Source organism: Colius striatus, chromosome 10 (assembly GCF_028858725.1).
Source record: "Colius striatus isolate bColStr4 chromosome 10, bColStr4.1.hap1, whole genome shotgun sequence".
Classification (NCBI taxonomy): domain Eukaryota; kingdom Metazoa; phylum Chordata; class Aves; order Coliiformes; family Coliidae; genus Colius; species Colius striatus.
The window spans coordinates 18,929,455-18,943,756 of NC_084768.1; the positions used below are offsets into that span (position 1 = coordinate 18,929,455).

Here is a 14,302-nt window from a genome sequence, read left to right on the forward strand (position 1 = left end):
AGAATCATCCAGAGTCCTTCTGCAGCCGGACTGATAAGCAGTGTGCAGACTTGCAAGAGAAACCTGCCTCTAGGTGCAGTGCTTTCATACCAGCCAACCTTGACAACTGAGTTCAGCCTTCACAACTGCCTCCTGAGCTACATACAACCCTTTGACTATGCTGGGTTCAATAGCTCTTAATTGTCAACACCAAAGGATGCTTAAGTAGAGGGAAAAATAGGGTATGGAACAAAATTACATAGCTATTAACTGCCCATCCCTAAGCCACCTACACTGTGTGGTACACTTAGGACTCAACTTCTTCACCCAATGTGAATGCCTCAGAGTTACCCAGAATGCATCAGAAGACAGAGGAAAAGTGAAAAAGACTTGCTTCGTAACCACATACAAGCTTCCTGGTCTGTGCACACAGACAAAGCAGCATATCAGCCCAAGAGCTGGCAATGGAGCAAATAGAAAGTGCAAGGAAGCCCATTGTTCCACCAACTATCATCACAAGCTTCCTTCAAAAACAGTAATCTACACAATCAACACGGTAAATTACTTTCCTTCACAACCTTATTACCCTGTGTGGTCTCATATCAGCCCAAAAAGCCCAAGGGAAGCTCTCATCTGCACAAGTCCCATGGACTTTCTGCAACACATGGTTTCTAACAACTGAAAAGGGTTCACAGCCACATGCAAAAATACAAAGAAACTTGCAGCCCACAAGAATCAGCACCTGCAGGACCCCGAGCACACCAGTCCTTAGAGGCAGCACACTCTACCTGACAATAAAAAAAACATAACTTCTACCAGCCAGTTGTCTGCACTGTCAACAAGTTACTGTCAACCACTGCAGCTCTCTACCTAACCTGACCTTTTTTCCACATCCACATTACACTAGTTGATGGTTCAGCAGAATTCAATCACTTGGTACTCAATACCTCTGAGGAAGTCATTCTATCAACAGCATAGGTGAGTCTGCATTAGTCTCTGTCAGAAAGTGGCATATGTTGGTACAAAGCAAGCATTGTGGTCTGTCTCAGTGCTGACTTGATGCAAACACTGTACTGCTTTTGACAGCAAAAGGGCTGAGAACACAGTTCACTACATTTTTATATAGGTATCTGTGCTCCAAATATTTTTGTGAACATCCAGCTGTTCTCTCACACTTCTCTGTACCCTACTATAACCATCTGCACTGCTCACCTTTCAAATGTTATTGCCCTAGGGTAAGAGAAACCATACATCATCTCTTGCTCTAAATGCTGGTGCGCAGCCAAGTTCTCCTGTCCACTATTTGCATGCTCTGGAAGCCAACATTGTCAACAAGCCCAATAACCTATTTTTCTCTAGCTAGTTCAATACCTGGCATCAGGACCCCAATTGAGAAGATGACTGTCACGGGAATTTTTTTTAGTTGAGTTTACAAACTAGTTATAAACATGAAGGCCTCCAGACCAAACTGCAACCTGCACAGAAGCAAACACCAGCATCGAGGGTGTAGGACACTAACCTTCAGTGACAGGATTCTGGAATGGTAGGGGTTGGAAGTGACCTCTAGAGATCATCTAGTCCAACCCTTAAGTCACATATGCCCTTCAGAAGGACATCAGTTTGCATGTCTTTTATGGCTGTGCAACAACATAGTGAAATAAAGATAAAGCAGTCATCTGCTTGTGGCTGCTTCACAGTAGATGACATGAAGCAGTTCTGTTGAAGACTCCCTTAAGCCTAAGCACTCTCATGTAAACAAAACCTCAACCTCCAACAAAATAAGCTTATGCAATTGGAAATAAATGTTTATTTTGAAATTAAAAGAAGAAATCTGCATATATACACAGACAAACCATAAGCCTTTTGTCAAACCTACAAAGCATGTCTGCATATTACAAATGAAAATTGTCAGCCTCATAACTTCCTTTGGAAAAAAATAATGTGATTTCCCACACCCTGTTTATTCACTACAATCACTTACCACCCTGAAGAATCCTATTTGGTTCAGTTTTATTAATATGTATTTAGAAATAAATCCAAACTAAAGATTTCTAGCTGTCAGTTAACATTTCAAGTGCATTACAAATGAAAGCAGAAACAAGGGTGCAGCTACACAGGACATGCAGCCAGTGCTGGCTCTCTCAGAGACAAAATTGCACCTCCTGCTTTTCTCATCAAGCACAAGTAAATTAGTGACCATGCAGATTACAAGTGTCAGCAGAGGATCTCCATTACCACTAAAGCTTTTCTACTACCTATCAAATGTTATTCTCACCACCTATTCATTTTGGGTTTGAGTTCTACCCTAAAGCACCCATACTTGCCACTGCTAAACTGTCATAGCATTCCAGCATCTAACAGCCCTTCAACCAGCAGTGATCCTCATTCAAAAGGAGTCACTGGAATTCAGGATTGAGGTTAAGCAAAATAAGTAATCTCTTTAATAGGAGGATACAATAGAACGCTCTTGTACCGTCTGATATTACAACAACGACGTTTGTTTACACAAGTGTTAAAGGGAGGTTAAATTTCAATAACTGAAAGACAAACATTCTAGGAAATAATATTTAGAGTGGACTCTATCCATTCAAGCAGATGATTGGAATGAATAATTTACAGCCACACTTTTGTCTTCACTGCTGCTGAGAAGAGTCACAGCGTTAGGAGCTTGGGGAGATGCCGACACAGTGCTCACCAAGTAGAATAATCAGGAGGACTCCAAGCAACAGTGGTCCAGTAACCTGTTTTACTTAGGTGATAAATGGGACAGGAAGCAGTGGGAGGAACAAGGAATGCAAAAAACTTAATATGCTCATGGTGAGGTCAGTATTTCATGCTTTGGCAATACTGCACATTCTACCTGGAAGAAAACAAGTGCTGCGCTGGGTTTTCACCTCTAAACCATCACAAATTCTTCCTGAAGGTAGCTCAGGGTCCAGAAAGGGTGCCTGCTCACAATGACCTGGTACACTGGCATGCAGACCTCCTGCCATACCATGAGGAATCAGAAGCTGACAATGACACCCCAGCAGCATTGGTTCAGTCAGATTTCTCCAGTAACAGTACACAGCACATAAAAAACAACTAACAAAGCAAACGTGCATCAAAGGATTCTCCAGAAATTCAAGCAAGTATCATCATATGGCTGGGAATCAAGCACCATTTGATAATTTGATCTCATACACATCACTGGAAAAAGTAACAGACTAACCGCTAATTTAGTACAGATGTTGCTCAGGTGGAAGGATGATGCAAGTTTTGTCAGGGGAGAGCCTTGTAAAAAATGACAAGCATCTGGAGGAATAACACTGGCATATAGAGAGCTGTCAGTACAAAGCAGACAGAAGGAAAAAGACTATTTCTTTAATCTGTTCAAAGATTAAAGTATCTTGTACTTTAAGTAAAGTACACAAGATACTATGTGTACAGCTAGTAACTGACACAACAGACATACATACAGTCTGGTATAACTCTCATGTAACACAGGGAGCCACAGCACCTTGAAATAGTGCCAGGGACAGTTATAAACAATCTCCTCCTATTATACAGCCTTGAGAAGCTTTGCTTATTCCCACCTAAAGGAGCTTTGGTTAACATAAAAGTAGGAAAAAGCAGACAGACAGAGGTATGATTCAATGTATCCCAATGAGAAGGGTCACCATGTAACTAGATAATGAACATACTAAAAGTAACACAATTTAGAGCCAACATCCTCTTCCCAGCAGCACTTTGTCCACCAAAGTAGCACTAGGACTGTCAGTTGCAGAGCTTAAGAGTCATTCTGAAGTTAGCTTTGTTTACCCATGTCCCAACCACAAACAGGAGGTTCCTAAACACAAACCCAATGAAAGCTATTGAAGATTGATGTCACCTATTATCTGCCTTGCTTATTACTTACAATATGCCTTGGTTGGGTAGCATTTTTTTTGTTTCCAAAATGCTTCCAGCATTCTTCTAAGCAACAGAATTTCTGTATGTATACAAATTTTACCAACTGATATAGTAAGTAGCCTGCAGCAGAAATCTAAGAAACTCGTTCACAAGTCCTGAATTACACATCCAGCTGACCAGAAAAACAACTAGGAATAGCTTTGGCTTTGGTATACAGAACTCCCTTTTCTTCACAGTCCAGGGTATTAAATTAAGATTAGCTTTTACAATATATGTAAGGTACATCAAAACCAACTGTGCACACCTGCAGTGTGTCTGTGATCAACCAGATCAATTAGAAAATGGATTTTAGTTCGACCAGTCTAAAATGAAATTACATTAGGCTCACGTTGGGTTTCAGTAGCACACTCCTGTAGTTTGTGTGCTAAGCTCAAAATAATATGGAAGTATCCATTGCAAAATCCATACTAAAATGAAAACATGAAGGCCAACAGCCAGCCCCAACAATAGCTGCTACTTCCTCCACAAAGTTCAAGGAACTTGCTCCATCTCCTCTGACAGCGACTAGAGCAGTGTTTTGGGCACACGTATGCAGTCACACACTAACCCTGGCCTAAGGCTTTGATGAACAAAGGCCAGGCTTAAAGGAGAAGTAAGAAATAGGGATGTAGAAATATCTGGTCTTGATCCATTTCCAGTACAAGCCCTTCCTAAAGCTGCAGCTCTTAGAAAGACATCTGCCTTCCCCCTGTCACCTCTGCACTCCCATCAGCAATGGCAGAAGAATCCACTGGCCTGGACCTATCCGTACAGACATCTCTGCCACTCCTGCACAAATGGCCTGGCCGATCTCAAAGCAACATACAATTTTCAGAGAGGAATCCAGAGACTAAAAAGCAAAGGAGACTCTAAGCAGAGAGAAAAAGAGAGTCAAAGAACACACTGAAAACAACCTTTAAAAAAACCCCAGCCACTCTAGACATACATTCGTTTATAAACAAAAAGTGGAGAAATCAGATCTCTACTTAAAGAAGGGTCAGACAAGACAGTTAAATATCAGTGGTTCCAAAGAGTTTGGATTGCTTCATTCTCCACAGTACAGAGGAAGATACTCAGTCTCTCAAAATTTGAATAGAACATTGCTCTACTTATGAAAAGTGTCTTAAGTCATTATTTTCCTTTTGTTGAGGTTTTGAAAACATCAAAAGAGGTAGAGGCACAAGCTAAAATTCTTGTAACATTGAAAAGAGCATAAATATAAATTCTGCCATTTTATTCTTCACCTTTTCTCCCTCTCACAAATATGTTTACACACAAACATCACGGCACATTACAGGACATCAGTACACCACAAGCACTGAAAAGAGGAAATCAAAATGCTGAATTGTAATGCTTTAGAGTTTTACAGCTAGCAACTCAAAAGACCACCTTGAAATTCCAGCTATTGCACACAAAACCCAGTAAGTCACATTCACACTATAAAATTTTATTGGCACTGACACCATTTGCTCCCATTGTCACTAACAGACAGTCATCCATAAAACTAACGGTGGATTTTCAAACATTGGTAATTGTCTTTAAAAGTTAATAAAGACAGTCAGTTTGGCCTACACAAAACACTTGAGTGTCTCTTAGCTAGAAAACTGGTTTTATGTTGTTGGGGAGGAAGGTTTGTGGGTGGTTTTTCAGCAATAAAGCAAGATTTCCCTCTTTTGCCAGCATATTGCCAGAAGCTCTCCTCGGTTTGCCAAAGATAACCCATATATTTTATATGACGCTAGGACTATAACCTTTCAAAATACAGTTCTAGGACCTGAACTTTGGAGAAAAAAGTGACTAATTTAACAAAACTATCAGATTGAGCCAAGTGAGCAAATGCCAGGTTAAACATAAAGATAATACCTCTTTGAACATTACTTCAAGGCAGTTTTCAGCATAGATTGTACCTCTGAAGAGCAGAAGGAAAGACTGCCCCATCTCATACAGCCTATTAACTACTGCAGATTTTGTTTTAAAATTCTAATCAAAGAGCAAGTAGAGTTAAATGAAAAAAAAAATATTCCCCATTATCTTAACTATGTCATATCTCATTTCTCAACTCTAATCAACACAAAGAAACTAGTTAAAAGCCACCATTAACAGCGACTAGCATTACTCCTGTTAGCCAACTGCTTCCACCAGGTGCAGCAGTTAGCCTTCTGCTCTATAAATATACAAGAAAGATATCCAGAGCCTCAAAGAGGTTATTGAAATTAACGTTGCACTGCAATCAAAGTGAAAATCATAAAGGTAAGTAGATTTAAAAAGTCAGAAATCCACAGGCAAGAAAGGAGTGAAGCAATATATAAAGGCAAAAACTATTCAGTACTTCAAAGACAATGAAATAAAGAAAAAAGATAAAGAAAGTGAAGATCTCTATTGAGAAATTTTGCATTGATCGTCACTTAATTAAACAAACTATTCAAAATGCAATGAGCTTAAAAACAAATGCAATACTAAAATAATCTAGAGAACTCAGTGGCAATGAACACATGCAAACAAGAAAATATACTCATGTTCACTTATGAGAGGTAGCATAGCATTCATGGGAGACATAGAACAAAAGGACAAGACTCTTCCAGTTCAAAACACCAGTAACAGACCAGAGACCAGTGTCTCTCCAGCACAATCATCTCCCGGAGTGACTAGCTGTCACAGGAAAACAAAGGTCTATTCTCAAGCGATGAAGAAAGTACTTCCACCAGTGAATGCCCTTATAAGCAGGAGGAATCCAGCTGCTGAAGTCCCAAACTGTACAAAGACACTTATTGTCATAGGACAGAGGACAAAGAGTTTTAACAATCAAAAATAGCACACAGATTGTGAAAGGCCAGGCATTTGTCCATCAGTATATTAAGTTTACCAATTTAGGAGGCCTGAGGACAGAAAAGTGTCATAACTACGTGTCCAGCAACCAATGCCAAGAAAAACATGAATCTCTGTTACAATTTGCTTACCTTCTATAGATGGGGCCTGGTCCACAGCTGCATATAGCATCTCTTTCAAAGCCTGCAAGAGAGAGCAAGAGAACAAGGAACACGGTTAGCATTTAAAAATAATTAAAAGAAAAGAATTATGTTGTTTTGCTATGTCTGTTTGCAAACAAAAGCAATTAAAGGCCTTTTATCCTCCAGACCAACACAGAAAGCTATGGTACGTGATGTCAACACTATCACACATATGTCTGCTAACAAAGAAACAGGTTCACATTTCCTGACTGCTTTGTCTAAAGTCTGGTACCTTTGTAATCTACCACATTTATTCCAACTATCTTTCAACATCTTCCTTTGGAAAAATGTTTCCCAGTTGGTAGGACGTTAAAGGTTTTACATTAAAAAGCCCCATAAAACAATCAACAAAAACTATTGCGTGACACGGAAAGGAGTTTGTCAAGGCAAATGGAGGAAAAGCAGCCTCAGGGATTGCTTATCTGTTATATAGGAGTACAGAACTACACATACATTCAAAAAGCTGAAGACAACATGACAGGGGGGATTAGAGAACCAGGGATGATGGCTTTCTCTAGAGGTAGAAATTGAAGGGCAACATTAACACCAGATAGAGTTATTAGCCAGGTCTTTCGGTCCTAGAGGCACTGTGAGCTGCCTCCAGAACAAGGTGTTCATCCTTGCTCAGACTGCTGGCACAGGAAGAGAGCAGGACCAGGAAGCAAGGTGGTCCTGCAGCTAAACACCAAGCACCCCTGGCAGTAATCCCTTCCATTACCAGAGTGAGGAGGAAGGCATCACATCAGAAACCTCATCACTCCTTTTCAGAAGGTTTCTTTTCAGACAGTTATTAAGATGCTGGCATTATGCCAGCAATAGACTAAAGATATACTGTCTCTCACATCAATAAATAAGAATCAAATAAACTGAATTCAGATCAATGGCTGAAGGAATAGATTGAACTATAATTTTGGAACTGAAAGCCACTAGAAAGGGTCCATTCCCACAGTCAAGTCATCTGTTTACATGCACCCCACATCACTCGATAATGACAGGCATCTGCATGCACATATTGCACGTGAGTGTGCTTCACATGCAGCTGCTCCAAACCCTAGGTGTTATTCCTTCACTTCTGAACCCACAGAAATTTAACATATAGAAGTCATTTGGGTCTTTCAAGTACTTCTCTCTTCTGCTTGTTGTCCAACAAAGCCTAGACTTTCTAATTATACACCTTTGCATTTCACATCCTTCTGTGTCCAACCATGTGTCCCCTCCTTATCAAAATATCAGAGCCTAAATAACAAATTCCCTAATATCCTCAAGGCAAAAGCCACAAGCTCAGCAGCTGGAAACTCAGCCCTGTTGTAACATGATGGTTATAATCCTGTTAAGTAAATAGAAGGTCTAAAGGACATGTCTGTTTATCACAAGATATCCTATTGTGGCAGGCCACACTGGCAGCTCAGACATCTCTCAAAGGTCTGATTCCTGAGTCCACAGAGGTCCCAACAAAGGTCACTTGCATAATTGCTTTCCCAATTGAGCCACTGCTGAATGATCCTCATGGAGTGGCACAGCTCTCCTCTACCCTCAGTGCTTTCTTTTCTTCCTGAACACTGGGTACTTCCGTTCTTTTCCCCTCATGATCACTGAACAGCAGCACATGATCTGTCTCCATGCATCAAGTGGCTAAAAAGCATTTCCCCATTTCTTATCCTGCTCATGATCCTTGCCTACCTGTAACTTTTTCCATGAACCACAACCACATGGCATAGGATAAACAAATCTGAAGAGATGGCAAATGGAAAGTCACTGTAGTAATAACTCCATCCCTTAACCCACCCAGAGGTCAACTCATAGTGTACTTCCTAGCTCTGGTTTTCTCAGTCATTAAAAAAACCCAACAAAATTAAATAAGACCACAACACTGACAGTCCTGCACTAAACAATCTTGAAAGTTCAAGGTCATCCTGCAGATCACTCTCCCCATGCAGACTGACATGATACAACCTGGTTGCTGCAGGGCAGCAGATTTTGTTCCTCCTTACCTGATCTATATAGGTAAACCAGTAACCTGAAAGTGAGAGAGTTGGAGCTCCTTCACACCTAAAGTATTTAGTCCTCTAGCTTACAGGATTTCAGAAATGATTGTTTCCAAAAGTTATCCATCATTGTCAACTTCAAATGTTTAAGAACTATTCTTTCTGCTCTGAAATTAGACAAAAAAGGGTTATTTCCTTACTTTAAGTTGTGCTAGTGATACACCTTGCACCTGTAGTAAACTTGTCTAAATGTGTATCAGAGAACAAAAAAAAAAAAGCAGAAAGAAAATACGCTTAAAAATGTAACTGCCAAACCTTAACAGGGAACAAATTCAAGGACAGAAATCTTAAAACAACACTGTTGTTTTAAACAAGCAGCTTTCAAACAGCTTATGCTCTTCTAAGCTCGTCCGCTAGCACCCAGAAGGACAAATAGTGAAATAGCACAACAGATTTGTGTCAGGAGGTGGCAAGCCTGGGTGTGAACTGCCTATCATGAAGCAGGATTTGACGAGCAGAACTGGCCACCTCCCAAAAAACAGAAAGCTTGTTTCTGGAAGAGAGACCCTGAAGGCAAGCAGGCTATCTCAGCTACCAGTTTCCTTTTCCTCACCTACTTTCTGTTGGAGGTTGTGTCTCAGGGAAATGATTTCTAAAACTTAGCAATATGTTTCTTTTCTCAAAAGGCAAAAGTACTTAAAACTTGGAGTCCTCTTAAATGGGAGAAGTCACTTGCTCATACCTTTTACTCACTTCTCCCATGAACTTTGTACGTGTAATAACTCTACTGCTTCTCTTTCTTCCCCAGGTCCTGCAATTTCAGAGGTATAAAGCACTTTTTCTTTAAAAATACCATCAGACTTCTGCATCCAGATAAAGGAATTCAGGACAGATTCACTGAAACAAAACTGCCATCTGGCAACTGCAAAACTCCGCCGAGTTTCCATCAGTAGACATGCAGACGTCCAGTTTACAAGTCTGAGCAGACAGAGTCACACTCTCTTTTCCTCCTCCAAGTATTCTAGAGATGGACACAAGAGCAAAGGAAATCTACAGTGTGATTTGTAGATAAGCAGAGGACTTGCAACACAACAATTTCACCGCATCAAAAAATCTGCATTAAAAGCACACTTATCAAAAAAGGCATCAGCTGAAATTCAGCAAAGATTTACCTTAACTTCTTCAGTACTGACTACATAAAAAAGATTGTTGTCTGACACAAAAAGATGGGATTTTGTTTCCTATTTTATTTTTACACTAGAGGAAATGAAGAGTAAATGAATGGTCCAAAACTTAAGGCTTTAACACAAGAGATGTCACAGCAATCATTACTTTCTTAGTAGGCTATGAATGCCTACTAACTTTACAGAAGGTATGCTGCCAGATTCTCCTTAAACAAGGTGACCAAACCTTTTTCACTGCTGCTGACAAGGTGAGGGCACATCCACAAGTCACTGCATGGCAAGAACCATGGAGCTGCACCAGCCAAGTGCCCAGGTACGAGTGAGGCAGGCAGCATCCCACAGGTATGGCACTCACCCCTACAACTGCTGCTTCCCTCTGCTGTGGGCTTTGCACAGAGAAGGTAGTGGACACAGAAACTTGGACCATTACTTTTAACAAACAGGAAGTTTTTTGGATGACTGATGCCAAAGTCAGGACCAAACTTGTTTAAAACTTTGGCATATTTAGTGCTTAATGTAATTAACAAGCATTTCCACACATGAAACATTTATCAATATGTTGGTTTAAACTTAGTCATGTCCAGGGAGTAGCCTGATAATGATACTCAGTACTTCAACAGTAAAAGTGCCCCTTTACTCTGGGACTGTGTTATTGCCACTGGTCCTCACATAGAGCCCTCCAGACTATTTGCACTGATTGAGGTTTCACGAACCATCAGCTAAGAATGGAGTTTGCCCAGTAAATGTGACAGAAAATTGTATGCCTTCACGCAATCTTCAGAGTGGAAATTTGGAATGGGTAGTCAAATCAAGTCAAACAAGGTTAGTGTTAAGCTCCATGTTAATGTTGACTCAGTCATGACAAAATGCCTTTGCAAAAGGCTGAATGAGTATGTCATACGTCAACATTTCTCCTCTTTTCTACAAGCCAAGTGCTCCTTCTCTAAAAGCAGTCGTGCAGCAATGGCCACTGCAGTGCTTTTGCTGAAAGAAAATAAGTGTATCTTCTCTTTGTTTGTTTAAAGAGAATGGATTTTTCTCTCTAAACCTCTTCCACTGCCCAAGTATCTGCCCTAAACCCAGGCGACTTCCATACTTCCCACATGTACAGCTTAAACAATTATTGTTGGAGGGAAAGATCATGTTCATGGTAAGAACTTTGAGGAATGTAAACTGTTCACTGTTCTGAAAGTGAAACTACATTTTTAGGTATTCAAAACACAGCAGTCTCATTCTTCTTTCTAATATTATCAGCAACAGATTACACCCTCCTAGTTTTTGACAGGCAATTTATACACAGCAAAGCTCCTTCCAGCCGCACTCACTGCGCATCCATCCCATTCAAACAGAGACATGGCTTCTGGTGAGGAGCTTGCAAGTTACCTGGGTCTTGCCACACTGTGAGGCTGTGACCACTCTGACTGCACAATCACCTGCTCTCCAGTGGAAAAAACCACAAGTATCAGACTAGAAAAACAACAGCTTGCAAGCTTTATGACACAGAATGACTTAGAGCAAGCAATTTCTATACTACCTTCTAGTCTTTTCACTAGCATCGTGAACTTGTTACGGGAAGGCCCTGAGAATGGGAATAATCTTTTCAGAGTACAAAATCTACAGACAAGATCATTTGCTCCAAAGCAGTACTTGATTACTGTTTTAATTAAGAAGGACAAGATACAGACTGTCAGATGTAGAAACATTAGAATGCTATTAAATAGACAATTGATTTTAAAGTATCTCCATGCAATGTGTGTTGCAAGAAATATTTTACGCAAGTAACAGGAACAGTGCTTAGCCTTACATCTGCTAATCAACAACTGGCAATTTTTCTTGACAAAGGAGGGCTGGATGCTTTTTGCCTCAAGTCTAATGAACAAGTAAAGCGAGGTAGTGCTGGGCTTTTATGCGCCGCACCCACAAGACCACCAGTTAGTGAATAATAAATGCCAGGCTATTCCATTACTGTAATATGCATGAGCAGGAGCTGACTCACAGCTGCAACAAGGGGAACAAAGAGTTTGGAAAGTTACTACTAAAGGAGGGTGGAGGGGGTTATTTTCATTTACTCCATGTTAAACTTTCTATCCAAGGAGAAGGTGGATTGACTTGCAGAAAGAGTAACAACTTGAAGGAAGTTTTCACTGAAATCTGCCTTTATTTTAAATTGGGATGGGGCAAAGGAGAACAACTAAACAATAATGCCCTAGTTAAAACATCTGAGAATTAACCTCCTAGAATGAAAACAGTGTCTGATAAGCAGCAGTCCTTCACATATTAATCAAGGTGTCATAGTTCACCGAGTCTCCTTTACTCTCCCTCTACATCTGCCTGGTCAGCATGCAGCCAAATCTTTTGCCCTTCTATTTCCTCCCTGCCTTCCCCTCCAACCCACCTCTAAACCCTCTCTTAGGAAGATAAGCAAGTTTTCTGTGTCCAGGAACAGAAAACAACTCTCACGCAGATAAATCATCAGAGACACGATGCAGAACTAAGCCAGCACTTGATTTTAGCAAGACAATGGATTTACTCCTCCTCAAAGACTGATGCATTATTTGGTCATGCAGTTCTACAAATAACTCGAGCAGATCACAATTCTGTTCTTAAGCCCAATCCAACCCCAGCTTTTATTTAAACATCCCTTTCTTTGGATCAGTCAGGTAAAGCAAAACAAAGGAACAGTCAGAAAAGCAGGCATAAACTTCTCAGATTCAACACTATAACAAAGCAAATGAAGATAAATGTGATTTTCCTTGCAAATGTAGACTGAATAATAGGGATACTAGAGATAAATTGCTATTATAGTCCTAGAGGGAAAATACAGGCCTTCAAATGATAATAAATGTTGTATGGTTTCGACTGACTCAATCAGTCAAGAAGTTTTGCTGATCACAGCTCTCCTATAATCAGCTTTCCGTTGTCTAGGTTTAATTATTACTTGTGGAGAAGACTAACATCACTGGCAACAGCCACTTTTTCTGCTAACAGTGAAATAGGAGATGGTTTTACTGCAAATAACTACCTTGAGCTTCATCTCGTTAACCTGAAGTCAGGCACCGCTATGATAAACCTGAAACCAGGCAATCAGTGTGACTTTTAGGAAGCTGCCCTGATAGAACCCAAAAAGCTGTATTCTGCAAATAATTTGCGATCAATGTAGCAGAACTTTGTGCAAGTGATGTTTATAAACGTTCTGATTCAAGCGTTTCACCTGAAATCAAGGATGAAATAGCGAGATGCAAAGCCTCCCTAGCCCTGTTGAAAGAAAAACCAACACAAGAGGCAATGGGTGCCAGGTTTGCTGCCCTGGTTTGAATCGCCCAGGTAAACTGCCGGCGTTACCGCAGCCCTTGGCAGGGCAGCACTGGCACGAGGGGCAAGGCTCGGCCTCTGTCGAGGGGTGCTGACCAACCAGCCTGGCCCTCGGGAGCCGCCGAAAGAGGCTGCCAGCCGCCTCCCAAAGCCACCCCGATACCCCCCCACCTCCGCCCGCCCGGGCGGAGAACTGGCGGTGGTGCTGAAAAACGGCTGTGACCGGCGGCCGGAGCTGCGGAGAGGAGGCCCGGGGATGCCCCGGACTGCGGTCCCGCTGGCTTCGCGTCTCTTGTGACCTTTATCCCACGCCAAAAGGTTACCGGTAACGATTCGCTAATTTATTGGTCACCCAATGCTTTTCTTCCGAGGGGTCCCAAGCTCTAGGGGAAGGATCGAGCCCCAACCTCTCTTCCCCATCCCCGCGATGGATAAACACGTCTTATCTCGCCGAGAAAATAAGCGGGAAGCCACCGGCCGCCAGCACCGCCGCTGGCGCGGGGAGCTGCCCCACACACACCCCACTCCCCCGCGCTGGAGGACACCCGTGCCGCTCGGGCGGCACTTCCCGGGCACCGAAGGGACACGGGGAATCGGGGCCGGCTTCACTCCCCTCCGCCGCCGACACACACACACACACACCCGGGGTCCGAGCCCTTCTCCCTGCTGAGCGGCCCGCGGGAGCGTGAGCGGGACCGGGCGGCGGCGCGGCCCTACCTCATACTGGATGTACTGCTTCCGCCACTCGGGAGTGATGTGGGCCGCGAGGTGCTCGGCGAACTTCATCCTGCCGCCGCCGGGCCGGGGCCGGGGCCGCGGTCGTGCTGCGCCCGCGGGAGCGCCTCAGCGGCGCCTGGCTGCGAAGGGGCCGCCGCCGGTAGTGGGGGGCGGGGGGGGGCCGCCG

The 14,302-nt window shown here is 42.3% G+C and overlaps 1 protein-coding gene across 1 annotated transcript in view; it reads right to left on the reverse strand.

Annotated features, from left to right (window-relative positions):
- The window catches only part of XPR1 (xenotropic and polytropic retrovirus receptor 1), a 114,040-nt gene extending 99,738 nt beyond the window's left edge, over positions 1 to 14,302 (reverse strand). Inside the window, exons 1-2 of the mRNA XM_062003588.1 lie at positions 14,116 to 14,302; positions 6,867 to 6,918 (exon numbers count right to left, since the gene is read on the reverse strand). Coding sequence (XP_061859572.1) covers positions 6,867 to 6,918; positions 14,116 to 14,184 — 121 coding nt within the window. The 5' untranslated portion in view covers positions 14,185 to 14,302. The remainder of the gene's footprint in view (positions 1 to 6,866; positions 6,919 to 14,115) is intronic.